The sequence below is a fragment of the Mustelus asterias genome, chromosome 21 (assembly GCF_964213995.1).
Source record: "Mustelus asterias chromosome 21, sMusAst1.hap1.1, whole genome shotgun sequence".
Taxonomy (NCBI): domain Eukaryota; kingdom Metazoa; phylum Chordata; class Chondrichthyes; order Carcharhiniformes; family Triakidae; genus Mustelus; species Mustelus asterias.
In genome coordinates, this window is record NC_135821.1 from 9,908,849 (window position 1) to 9,922,465 (window position 13,617).

At 47.2% G+C, this 13,617-nt stretch overlaps 2 protein-coding genes across 2 annotated transcripts in view; one reads left to right on the plus strand and one right to left on the minus strand.

Annotated features, from left to right (window-relative positions):
• The window catches only part of LOC144509098 (carnitine O-palmitoyltransferase 1, liver isoform-like), a 304,253-nt gene that overhangs the window by 227,882 nt on the left and 62,754 nt on the right, over positions 1-13,617 (plus strand). The window lies entirely within an intron of this gene.
• The window catches only part of LOC144509091 (transient receptor potential cation channel subfamily M member 5-like), a 62,711-nt gene continuing 49,538 nt past the window's right edge, over positions 445-13,617 (minus strand). The window contains exons 17-19 of the mRNA XM_078237427.1: positions 9,244-9,316; positions 4,819-4,912; positions 445-2,824 (exon numbers count right to left, since the gene is read on the minus strand). Coding sequence (XP_078093553.1) covers positions 2,793-2,824; positions 4,819-4,912; positions 9,244-9,316 — 199 coding nt within the window. The 3' untranslated portion in view covers positions 445-2,792. The remainder of the gene's footprint in view (positions 2,825-4,818; positions 4,913-9,243; positions 9,317-13,617) is intronic.

A 13,617-nucleotide genomic window follows, 5' to 3' on the forward strand; every position in this document is an offset into this window, starting at 1 on the left:
GACTGTAATGTCAGTGTAATGTTAATGTTTGTGACTGTAATGTTAGTTTATGCTGTAATATTAATGTTCATGACTGTAATATTAGTGTAATGTTAGTTTATGATTGTAATGTTAGTGTAATGTTCATGTTTATGACTGTAATGTTAGTGTAACAATTATGACTGTAATGTCAGTGTAATGTTGATAATGACTGTAATGTCAGTGTAATGTTAGTTTATGACTGTAATGTCAGTGTAATGTTGGTTTATGACTATAATGTCAGTGTAATATTAGTAAATGAATGGCGCGGGGGGGTGGAGGGCTTGGGTGGCGTGCTCTTTCTGAGAGACAGTGCAGACACGATGGGCCCAATGGCCTCTTTCTACACCGTAGTGATTCTATGGTTCTACGTTTGGTCCAGTTCTCAGATGAAAGGATAACACATCACGATATTATGTTAGAAAAGAGCATTTACTGTTTCAATGACTAAAGCGGGGATACTATTAATTAAACATTTCCTTTTCAGAGGCAACTTACACTTTAAACTATCAAACAGTTTACCGTATTTTTGTGACAACCATAAACCCCAATTCTGTCATGTTAGTCGGTCTCTTAACTGGACATCTGCTCTCCTGGAATCAATCCAAAGTATTTCACAGTTCCCAAGGATTTACTTCTACCTTTTACCTTTCCCAGTCGTATCTTCCACAGTCAGACTTCTCTGGGGAAGTCTCCCTCCGGCTTCAGCTAGGCAAATCTTCCAGCCTTTGTTGTAACTCCTCACGAGCCTGCTAGACAAGCTGGGCGCGAGCTCCCACCCACATTCTGTGTGGTGAATACAGTAAGAAGTCTCAAAACACCAGGTTAAAGTCCAACAGGTTTATTTGGAATCATGAGCTTTCGGAGCGTTGCTCTTTCGTCAGGTAAGGAATCCACTCACCTGAGGAAGGAGCAGCGCTCCAAAAGCTCTTGATTCCAAATAAACCTGTTGGACTTTAGCCTGGTGTTGTGAGACTTCTTACTGTGCCCACCTCAGTCCAACGCCAGCATCTCCACCTCATGTGCGGTGAATGGCAGAGCCAGCATTTTCTCTGCCTAAGGTGCTAAGGCCTGACTAACTTTGGGATCGCCATGTGAGTTGAAGATCCCCCAAGACTAAACTGCAACTTCCACTCTGTCTGTAATATTTCTGGATTTCTAGGGAGGCCTGTAACCTGATCTCAAAATGGCTTCCTCTACCCTTCTCTTGAGGGCAATAAAATCATTTGTAACAAAGTGGAAATGTGAATAAACTATCTCTGATCGCCAATGCTTTTTATCTCGGATACAAAGGGACAGAATCCAATGTAAGTGTTTAGAACTCGATAATGATAATACTTTTCTGGGTTTAGGAGACTTGTGGACTGTCATTGCGGGCTCAGACAAAGTTGTCATTTTCCCTGAGTATCTGGCATTTCCCTTTCAAAAGCACAATTTGAATCTTATCTGATCTTTAACAAATCAACGCCCCCCCCCCCATCCCCCCCCCCCACCACCCCCTCACATAAAGGGTATTAATTCATTGATTTATTAGTGTCACAAGTAGGCTTACATTGACACTGCAATGAAGTTACAGTGAAAATCCCCTACTCCAGCGCCTGTTCGGGTACACTGAGGGAGAATTTAGCATGGCCAATGCACCTAATCAGCACATCTTTCGGACTGTGGGAGGAAACCGGAGCACCCGGAGGAAACCCACGCAGACACGGGGAGAATGTGCAGATTCCGCCCAGGCAGTGACGCAAGCCGGGAATCGAACCCAGGTCCCTGGCGCTGTGAGGCAGCAGTGCTAACCACTGTGCCACCGAGCATCAAAGGGTGAGATTCTCCACCCCAATCTCCTCCCATCCCACCATGCCCCCCATTCCTCCATCATTGGCTGATAGCGGGATCTTACTGTCCTGCCATTGACTACGGGATTTTCGTGCCCTGCATCCTCTGCTGTTGGGGAGCATGCTGTGGGGGGGAGGGGGGTGCGCTGGGGTGCGGGGTTGCATCTGCATGACTGGAAGGGCCATAGAATAAGCAGATAAACTGAGATGTCCCAGGGAAACTGGAAATTTCATGACCCTGCCACCAATGGGGCTGCACGGTGGCACAGTGGTTAGCACTGCTGCCTCACAGTGCCAGGGACCCGGGTTCAATTCCCGGCTTGGGTCACTGTCTGTGTGGAGTTTGCACGTTCTCCCCGTGTCTGCGTGGGTTTCCTCCGGGTGCTCCAGTTTCCTCCCACAGTCTGAAAGATGTGCTGGTTAGGGTGCATTGACCCGAACAGGCGCCAGACTGTGGCAACTAGGGGAATTTCACAGTAACTTCATTGCAGTGTTAATGTAAGCCTTACTTGTGACTAATAAATAAACTTTGAACGTTGACTTTGAATCTCAGGATTAAATTGTCAGGAATTTAAATATTAATCATTCGACTTGGTTCACATGCAAACATCAGGACTTTGCAGAGTTGAAGGATGCAGTTTATGATGCAGGAAGAAGCCATTCAGCCCATTGTCTCTGTGCTAGCTCACTTGAGCATCCCGAACTGTAGTTCCAGTTCCTGCACCAGCCCTGTGCGCCTACAGGACGGTAATCTTTGCAATCGATGTGATCTTGAGCTTCCAACTTGAGGAAGGAAAGGATCATATTGGAATTCCAAACGCAGTCCCGTGCGTATTCGAACTCAGCCTTGGCGCGTTGTGCATGATCGGAGAGGGTAAAGTTGAGGATCCTGCCACAACTTTGTGGTCAACCTTTGGTGAGGCAGTTTTCATTATCGAATAGTTATGGCTTACTGTCCTTTGTAGATGAGGGACCTAGATATAAAAAAAGTCATTAATCATTCACAGAATGATTCAAAAGAATCATCAACTGAGTTTGGTGTTTTTGTTGTGGGTATTAAGGTAACAGAAAACCAATGTGGGCAGATGGGTCGGCACGGTGGCATAATGGTTAGCACTGTTGCCTCACAGCGCCAGGGACCTGGGTTCGATTCCCGGCTTGGGTCACTGTCTGTGTGGAGTCTGCACGTTCTCCCCATGTCTGCGTGGGTTTCCTCCGGGTGCACCGGTTTCCTCCCACAATCTGAAAGATGTGCTGGTTAGGTGCATTGGCCATGCTAAATTTTCCCTCAGTGTACCCAAACAGGCGCAGGAATGTGGCAACTAGTAACAGTAACTTCATTGCAAGCCTACTTGTGACACTGATGAATTTTTAAAAATCAAAGTTTCAATGTTTATTTATTATTGTCATAAGTCAGTTTACATTAACACCGCAATGAAGTTACTGTGAAAATCCCCTAGTCGCCACACTCCGGCGCCTGTCCGGGTACACTGAGGGAGAATTTAGGACGGCCAATGCACCTAACCAGCACGTCTTTGGACACTAAGGGGCAATTTAGCATGGCCAATCCACCTAACCTGCACATCTTTGAAGTGTGGGAGGAAACCGGACCACCCAGAGGAAACCCATATAGACACGGGGAGAAGGTGCAAACTCCACACAGACAGTGACCCAAGCCGGGAATCGTACCCAGGTCCCTGGCGCTGTGAGGCAGCAGTGCTAACCACTATTGCCACTAGTGCCTATTCCAAAAATGGAGTTGTAAAGATACATAAAATGTGGGCCAGGCTGATGGAACAGACTTGAGGGGCTGAATGGCCTCCTCTGCTTCCCGTGGGTGAACCGCAGGCTGTTCCATGGCAGCAGGGTGTCTCACCAGCATTGAGAGATGGAGGCAACCCCATCTGTGGCCAGTGGCAAGGGGAAAGTATCTCTGCTGGCTCGTAACATGCCAGCCATACCAACACTTTAGTAAGGCCACATTTGGAACATTGCATACTGTTCTGGTCGCCACACTACCAAAAGGATGTGGAGGCTTTGGAGAGACACAGGAAAGGTTTACCAGGATGTTGCCTGGTTTGGAGGGTATTAGCCACGAGGAAAGATTGGGACAAACTTGATTTGTTTTCACTTGAACGTCGGAGGCTGAGGGGCGACCTGATAGAAGTTCACAAAATTGATGGGCCGAAGGGCCTGTTCCTGTGCTGTACTGTTCTTTGTTCTTTGATTACACCCGCACTCGGACGAGGGATATTCCTGGAGACTTTGTCACATGGCCTCTGTGACTTGCCCCTCCCCCTGCCACATCGCGCCATTGGCCCATCCTCCAGGTGTGACTGCCTTCCCAGGACCAATCAGAAAAGGGGGTAAACCCTTGGCGATCCAATTGGATTAATCTTTATTGTTCCACATAGCCAATTTTATTTTAGCTAAAAACTGCATGCAAATAAAAATTGCACAAAACTCCCTTTTTCTGTCTTTCTTTCGGATATTTGCTCATAGCAGTGAGAGGGTGATGGAACTTTCATTCCTGGACACAGGGTGACACTCACAGCAGACATAAACGGTAGCACAGTGCTTAGCACTGCTGCTTCACAGCTCCAGGGACCTGGGTTCGATTCCCGTCTTGGGTCACTGTCTGTGTGGAGTTTGCACATTCTCCCCGTGTCTGCGTGGGTTTCCTCCGGGTGCTCCGGTTTCCTCCCACAGTCCAAATATGTGCGGGTTAGGTTGATTGGCCATGCTAAAAATTGCCCTTAGTGTCCTGAGATGCATAGGTTAGAGGGATTAGTGGGTAAATATGTAGGGATATGGGGGTAGGGCCTGGGTGGGATTGTGGTCGGTGCAGACTCGATGGGCCGAATGGCCTCTTTCTGTACTGTAGGGTTTCTATTCTATTCTATTCTAAACCACAAAATCCTGTCAGTCCCATTTGCACAGTGGGTGTTTCTTACGATATTTACGGTACCTGTAAATGTGGGCGGAGCTCTGCTGTTCTTGATGAGGTCACTTTGCAGTAAGGAGTCCGCCAACCACTTTAAGGCTTCAGTGCAATAATCCACCTACAACAATAACCCGCATTGATATAGCACCTTCAACACAGTAAGACATTGCAAGACGATTATCAAACAAAGTGCGACACTGAGCCGGGTGGGGGGATATTGGCCGGAATTCTCCGGTCTCACACGCCCCAGCTCTCCAGCCTACCATTGCCAGCGAGAATGGAGAATTTGGCACTCAGCCAAAACTCCATCCACTGCAGCGGGACTGGAGAATCCCAGCCGAGGGCAGGGTTTGAGGAAATGGTCGAGAGCTTCAGGTTTCTAGGTGTCCAGATCACCAACAACGAGACAGAGTCCAGGAATGAGATAGAGAATCTGGTGAACTGGCGCGGCAACAATAATCTCTCCCTCAATGTCGACAAAACAAAGGAGATTGTCATCGACTTCAGGAAGCGTAAAGGAGAACATGCCCCTGTCTACATCAACGGGGATGAAGTAGAAAGGGTCGAGAGCTTCAAGTTTTTAGGTGTCCAGATCACTAACAACCTGTCCTGGTCCCCCCAGGCCGACACTATAGTTAAGAAAGCCCACCAACGCCTCTACTTTCTCAGAAGACTAAGGAAATTTGGCATGTCAGCTACGACTCTCACCAACCTTTACAGATGCACCATAGAAAGCATTCTTTCCGGATGTATCACAGCTTGGTATGGCTCCTGCTCTGACCAAGACCACAAGAAACTACAAAGGATTGTTTGAACGAAGCCCAGTCCATCACACAAACCAGCCTCCCATCCATTGACTCCGTCTGACTTCCCACTGCAGAAAAGCAGCCAACATAACTCCACGCACCCCGGATATACTCCCTTCCACCTTCTTCCATTGGGAAAAAGATACAAAAGTCTGAAGTCATGTACCAACCAACTCAAGAACAGCTTCTTCCCTGCTGCCATCAGGCTTTTGAATGAACCTACCTCGCATTAAGTTGATCTTTCTCTACACCCTAGATATGACTGTAACACTACATTCTGCACCCTCTCCTTTCCTTCTCCCCCGTGTACTCTATGAATGGTGTATTTTGTCTGTGTAGCACGTAAGAAACAATACTTTATACTGTATTTGATTTGATTTATCATTGTCACATGTATTAGCATACAGTGAAAAGTATTGTTTCTTGCGCGCTATACAGACAGAGCATACCGTTCATAGAGAAGGAAATGAAAGAGTGTAGAATGTAGTGTTACTGTCATAGCTAGGGTGTAGAGAAAGATCAACTTAATGCAAGGTAGGTCCATTCAAAAGTCTGACAGCAGCAGGGAAGAAGCTGTTCTTGAGTTGGTTTGTACGTGACCTCAGACTTTTGTATCTTTTTCCCGGCGGAAGAAGGTGGAAAAGAGAATGTCCGGGGTGTGTGGGGTCCTTGATTATGCCGGCTGCTTTGCCGAGGCAGCGGGAAGTGTAGACAGAGTCAATGGATGGGAGGCTGGTTTGCCTGATGGACTGGGCTACATTCACGACCTTTTGTAGTTTTTTTTTGTATCCCAATAGATAAATAATAAATCAAAGCAATGTATTCGCTGCTTCCAATGCGGTCTCCACTACACTGGAGAGACTAAATGGAGACTGGGTGACCGTTTAGTGGAACAGCTTCACTCAGTCTACAAACATGACCCCAACTTTCCTGTTATTTTAACTCAGCATCTCAGCAACTCAGTCCAAAGATGTGCGGGTTAGGTTGATTGGCCAGGTTAAAAAAAATTGCCCCTTAGAGTCCTGGGATGCGTAGGTTAGTGGGATTAGTGGGTAAAATATGTGGGGGTAGGGCCTGGGTGGGATTGTGGTCGGTGCAGACTCAATGGGCCGAATGGCCTCCTTCTGCACTGTAGGGTTTCTATGATTTCTATGATTTCTATGATCTACCATGTCCACATGTCTGTCAAAGAACAAAGAACAAAGAACAATACAGCACAGGAACAGGCCCTTCGGCCCTCCAAGCCCGTGCCGCTCCCTGGTCCAAACTAGACCATTCTTTTGTATCCCTCCATTCCCACTCCATTCATATGGCTGTCTAGATAAGTCTTAAACGTTCCCAGTGTGTCCGCCTCCACCACCTTGCCTGGCAGCGCATTCCAGGCCCCCACCACCCTCTGTGTAAAATATGTCCTTCTGATATCTGTGTTAAACCTCCCCCCCTTCACCTTGAACCTATGACCCCTCGTGAACGTCACCACAGACCAGGGGAAAAGCTTCCCACCGTTCACCCTATCTATGCCTTTCATAATTTTATACACCTCTATTAAGTCTCCCCTCATCCTCCGTCTTTCCAGGGAGAACAACCCCAGTTTACCCAATCCCTCCTCATAACTAAGCCCCTCCATACCAGGCAACATCCTGGTAAACCTCTTCTGCACTCTCTCCAAAGCCTCCACGTCCTTCTGGTAGTGTGGCGACCAGAACTGGACGCAGTATTCCAAATGCGGCCGAACCAATGTTCTATACATCTGCAACATCAGACCCCAACTTTTATACTCTATGCCCCGTCCTATAAAGGCAAGCATGCCATATGCCTTATTCACTACCTTCTCCACCTGTGACGTCACCTTCAAGGATCTGTGGGCTTGCACACCCAGGTCCCTCTGCGTATCTACACCCTTTATGGTTCTGCCATTTATCGTATAGCTCCCCCCTACATTATTTCTACCAAAATGCATCACTTCGCATTTATCAGGATTGAACTCCATCTGCCATTTCTTTGCCCAAATTTCCAGCCTATCTATATCCTTCTGTAGCCTCTGACAATGCTCCTCACTATCTGCAAGTCCTGCCAATTTTGTGTCGTCTGCAAACTTACTGATCACCCCAGTTACACCTTCTTCCAGATCGTTGTCCTTGGCATGTTGCAATGTTCCAGTGAAGCCCAAGACAAACTCACTATCTGAATGGCCATAAATGAGGAGAGGGGAATGTGCAACGAGACCTGGGTGTCCTCGTACCCAAGTCACTGAAGGTCAGCATGCAGGTGCAGCAGGCGGTAAAAATGGCAAATGTTATGTTGGACTTCATAGTTAAAAACTTATTTATTAGTGTCACAAGTGGGGTTACATTAACACTGCAATGAAGTTACTGTGAAAATCCCCTCGTTGACACACTCTGGCGCCTGTTCGGGTTACACTGAGGGAGAATTTAGCACGGTCACTGCACCCTAACCAGCACGTCTTTCGGGCTGTGGGAGGAAACCGAAGGAAACCCACGCAGACGCGGGGAGAACGTGCAGACTCCCACATAGACAGTGACCCAAGCCGGGAATCGAACCCGGGTCTGTGGCACTGGGAGGCAGCAGTGCTAACCACGGTGCCACCCACATAACAGGGAGATTTGGCACTTGATTAGTGGGGGCACTTGAAGAGATTGCAGCAAAGATGTAGCAACACCTAAGGGTAGTGATAGATGGCTCAGAGGGGGAGAGGGGAGGGAGGGAGGGATAATGAAGGTTTGGGATATATTAAAAAGGGTTAAGAGAGAGGAGAATGGTCGTGGTCTAAAGTTGTTGAACTCAGTGTTGAATCCTGAGGTCTGTAATGTGCCTAATTGGAAGATGATGTCCTGTGAGAAACATAGAAAATAGGAACAGGAGAAGGCCATTCGGCCCTTCTATCCTGCTCCGCCATTCATTATGATCATGGCCGATCATCCAACTCAATAGCCTGATCTTGCCTTCTTTCCATATCCTTTCATCCCCTTCGCCTCAAGTGCTATATCTAACTGCTTCATGGGTGGCACAGTGGTTAGCACTGCTGCCTCACAATGCCAGCGATGTGGGGTTTGATTCCCGGATCAGCTCACTGCCTGTGCGGAGTCTGCACATTCTCATGGTTCAATTGTTAGGTTTAAGTCTGAGATAAATGCATTTTTATTGAGCGGGGCTATCAAGGGATGTGGGCCTAGGGCAGGTACATGGAGTTAGGCCACAGATCAGCCATGATCGCCGTGTCTGCGTGGGTTTCCTCCGGGCGCCCCGGTTTCCTCCCACAGTCCGAAAGACGCGCTGGTTAGGGTGCATTGGCCATGCTAAATTCTCCCTCAGTGTAACCCAAACAGGCGCCGGAGTGTGGCAACTGGGGGATTTTCACAGTAACTTCATTGCAGTGTTAATGTAGGCCTTACTTGTGACACCAATAAATGAACTTCCAACTTAGTTTAATCGGGATCTGGCTACACTTCTCCAGACGTAACGACTCTTGTAACCAAATGATATTCAGGGCTGATGGTGCGTGTTTGCAATTCAGTAACTGGAGGGACCAGGCAGCCCTTTCTCTGTGTCTTGTGAAAGGAGGGATTTCAGATGAGAATACGCGCTCCCGCGTTACCGCCAGAGTTTGCGTGTTGGATCTTACCTGTTTTTCGAGTACTCTCAGTCGCCTGTCGTGCTCCCTGATGTCAGTTATGTAAGTCAAAACACTGTCAACCCTAAAAAAAAACAAATTAAATTGTCAGGTAACAAGAATGGAAACTTGGCATTAGATACCTCCCTCATTTCTCAGTGGAGCTGTCGCTGTGAGGCCTTTGCGTTCAGGGTCTCCCTCACTTCCAGCTCTGGAAATTCTGTCTTCCCCAGCTTTCTGGAATTCTGTCTCCCCCAGCCTCCCAGTTCTGGGAATGCTGTCTCCCCCAGCCTTCCAGTTCTGGGAATGCTGTCTCCCCCAGCCTTCTGGAATTCTGTCTTCCCTCGCCTTCCAGTTCTGGGAATTCTGTCTCCCCCAGCCTTCCAGCTCTGGGAATTCTGTCTCCTCAACCCTTCAAGCATTGGGAATTCCCTCCCCCCCAGCCTTCCAAGTCTGGGAGTTCTGTTTACCCCAGCAAGCTCCACCTTCCATCCCGTTGAGTTGGTGGTTTGTTTCTGTTGACCGCATTACCTGAGTGAATCTGACTCGGAATCAATTGAATTGTTGAACGCTTTTGAGGTGAGGAACCAAGCAAGTGAGCGGGAAGCTGAGAAGCTCTTCCAGTTACTTGCATCTATTCATGACGGAATAATTGTTAACATTCAAGGCTGAGTTTTCAGATTATCAGGAGTTCCAGGATTCTGACCCAGCGACAGTGAAGGAACGGCCGATATATTTCCAAGTCAGGATGCTGAGAGACTTGGAAGGGAACCTCCAGGTGGTGGTGTTCCCATGTATCTGCTGCCCTTGTCCTTCTAGATGTTAGTGTTGTGGGTTTGGAAGGTGCTGCCTAAGGTCTTGCTTATAGTCATGTGTTTAAATAAAGAACTCACATTATTGCTTTACCAATCCTTGTTAGAAACTTAGGAGCAGGAGTAGGCCATTCAGCCCTACGGGATCCTCCACCATTCAACAAGATCATGGCTGATCTGGAGCCTAACTTCATGTACCTGCCTTAGGCCCATATCCCTTGATAGCCCTGCTCAATAAAAATGCTTTGACAAAGGGTCATCTGGACGCGAAACGTCAGCTCTTTTCTCTCCTTACAGATGCTGCCAGACCTGCTGACATTTTCCATGGTTTTCTCTTTTGGTTTCAATAAAAATGTCTATCTCAGAATTCAGCCTAACTTTTGAACCAGCATTCACCGCCATTTGAGGGAGAGGATTCCAAACTTCCACCACCCTCTACGTGTAGAAGTGTTTTCTAACATCTCTCCTAAATGACTTGGCCCTAATTTTTAGATTATGGCCGCTGTTTCTGAGTCTTCGACTAGTGCAAAGAGTTTATCCTTCTCCATCCTGTCCTTCTCTGGAAATACTCCGATCAGATTCCTCCCCCCTCTCAACCTTCTGAATTTGAGAGAAAATAAAGGCCTAGTTTGTCTAATTTCTCCTCGGAGCTTAACCCCTAACGTCCAGGTATCATTCTTGTTGATGATTGATTGTCAAGATCTTGGAGGACTTTAGCACAAGTATCTTTTGAGTCAGAGATTATGTTACTTTAAAAAATGTACTGGATGACTAATTTTCAAAAAGAATATAAATCTAATAACAAGATGGAGCAGATGAAAGTGGGTTGCATTAGAAAGCTCCAGTTGGAATATGCTTAATCAGCTCGATGGTCTCCAAGTGTCATAAATCCTGTTGTTCTATTCCTGGTTTTTTGACGATAATCAAATGACGGACTGAATTGGAATATTGCAGAAAAGACAGGTGTTGTCAAAGGTTTTCCCCTTGCACTCATCAGGACATCTTTCCCCCTCTCACCTTGAGCCTGTGACCTCTTGTAGTTGACCTTTCCACCCTGGGAAAAAGCCTCTGACTATCCACCCTGTCCGCGCCTCCCATAATTTTGTATTTAGACTCATCAAGAATGCCAAATTTCAAATAATCACAACAATTTATAGAGTCTTTGGGCAGAGTTTTACCGGCACGTTGGCCCGAGGTTTGTAGGATCCTGCCCGAGGCCGACGGAGAGTGCCGTTCTCCAAGCCTTGCCTGTCCCTGGAATGGGGGCAGGCATGCCGGTAAAATTCCAGTAAGAAGTCTCACAACACCAGGTTAAAGTCCAACAGGTTTATTTGGTAGCAAATACCATGGTCACCCTATTATAGAAAGGATATTATTAAACTAGAAAGAGTGCAGAAAAGATTTACTAGGATGCTACCGGGACTTGATGGATTGAGTTATAAGGAGAGGCTGGATAGACTGGGACTTTTTTCTCTGGAGCGTAGGTGGCTGAGGGATGATCTTATAGAGGTCTAATTTAAAAAATTTTTTAAACTGTCTAAACTATCATGGTATTTGCTACCAAATAAACCTGTTGGACTTTAACCTGGTGTTGTGAGACTTCTTACTGTGCTTACCCCAGTCCAACGCCGGCATCTCCACACCATGACTACCATCGACGGTAAAATTCCAGCCATAGAATCATAGAGGTTTACAGAATGGAAACAGGCCCTTCGGCCCAATTTGTCCATGCCACCCCTTTTTGTAACCACTAAGCTAGTCCCAATTGCCCGTATTTGGCCCATATCCCTCTATACCCATCTTACCCATGTAACTGTCTAAACGCTTTATAAAAGACAAAATTGTACCCACCTCTACTACTACCTCTGGCAGCTTGTTCCAGACACTCACCACCCTCTGTGTGAAATTATTGCCCCTCTGGACCCTTTTGTATCTCTTTCCTCTCACCTTAAACCTAAGTCCTCTAGTTTTAGACTCCCCTACCTTTGGGAAAAGATATTGACTATCTAGCTGATTTGTGCCCCTCATTATTTTATAGACCTCTATAAGATCATCCCTCAGCCTCCTACGCTCCAGAGAAAAAAGTCCCAGTCTATCCAGCCTCTCCTTATAACTCAATCCATCAAGTCCCGGTAGCATCCTAGTAAATCTTTTCTGCACTCTTTCTAGTTTAATAATATCCTTTCTATAATAGGGTGACCAGAACTGCACACAGTATTCCAAGTGTGGCCTTACCAATGTCTTGTACAAATTCAACAAGACGTCCCAACTCCTGTATTCAATGTTCTGAAGAAATGCCACATGTGATCATTTGAAATGTGGTATTCCTTTGTTTAGAACAAAGAACAGTACAGCACAGGAACAGGCCCTTCGGCCCATCAAGGCTGTGCCCATATGCGGTTTCTAGCTCTCTGTTCGCCTCCCATTTATGTGTCTATCAAGAAATGCCTTGAACATTACTAATGTTCCCGCTTCCACCACCTCCATTGACAGTACATTCCAGGCACCCACCACCCTCTGTGTGAAAAACTTCCCCCGCACATCTCCCTTAAACATCCCCCTTTCACATTGGACCTGTGCCCCCTTGTAATTGACACTTCCACCCTGGGAAAAAGCCTCTGACTATCCACCCTGTCTATGCCTCTCATCATTTTGTAGACCTCTATCAGGTCTCCCCTCAGCCTCTGTCTTTCCAGTGAAAACAATCCCAGTTTATTCAACCTCTTCCTATAGTCAACACCCTCGAGACCAGGCAACATCCCGGTGAACCTTCTTTGCCCTCTCTCCAAAGCTTCCACATCCTTCTGGTAAAGTTTTATACAACTGTAACATTACTTAAAACCACAGAACGATAGAATCCCGACTGTGCAGAAAAGGCCATTCAACCCATCGGGTCTGCAGCGACTCTCTGACAAGTACCTTTGCCAGGCCCTCTCACCCGTCCTATCTCTGTACTCCCACACATTTACCATGGCTAATCCCATCTAACCTGCACACCTTTGGACATTAAGGGCAATTTAGCATGGCCAATCCACCTAACCTGCACATCTTGGGAGTGTGGAAGGAAACCGGAACACCCGGAGGAAACCCACGCAGACACGAGGAGGATGTGCAAACTCCTCACTGTGACCCGAGGCCAGAATTGAACTCGGGTCCCTGGCACTGTGAGGCAGCAGTGCTAACCACTGTGCCACCCTCTTGCCAACTTTTACACTCGGTGCTCCGGCCAATGAAGGCAAGCATGCTGCGTGCCTTCTTGCCTACCTTATCCACTTGTGTTGCCTCTTTCAGGGATCTATGGGCCTGTACGCCCAGATCCCTCTGTGTGTCATAGACCCATAGAATCCTACAGTACAGGAGGCCATTTGGCCCATCGAGCACAATCCCACCCAAGCCCTATCCCCATAACTCCAGATATTTACCCTAGCTAGTCCCCCTGACACTAAGGGGCAACTTAACTTGGCCAATCCACCTAACCTACACATCTTTGGAGTGTGGGAGGAAACCAGTGCAGCTGGAGGAAACCCACACAGACACGGGAAGAAGGTGCAGACTCCGCACAGACAGTGACCTG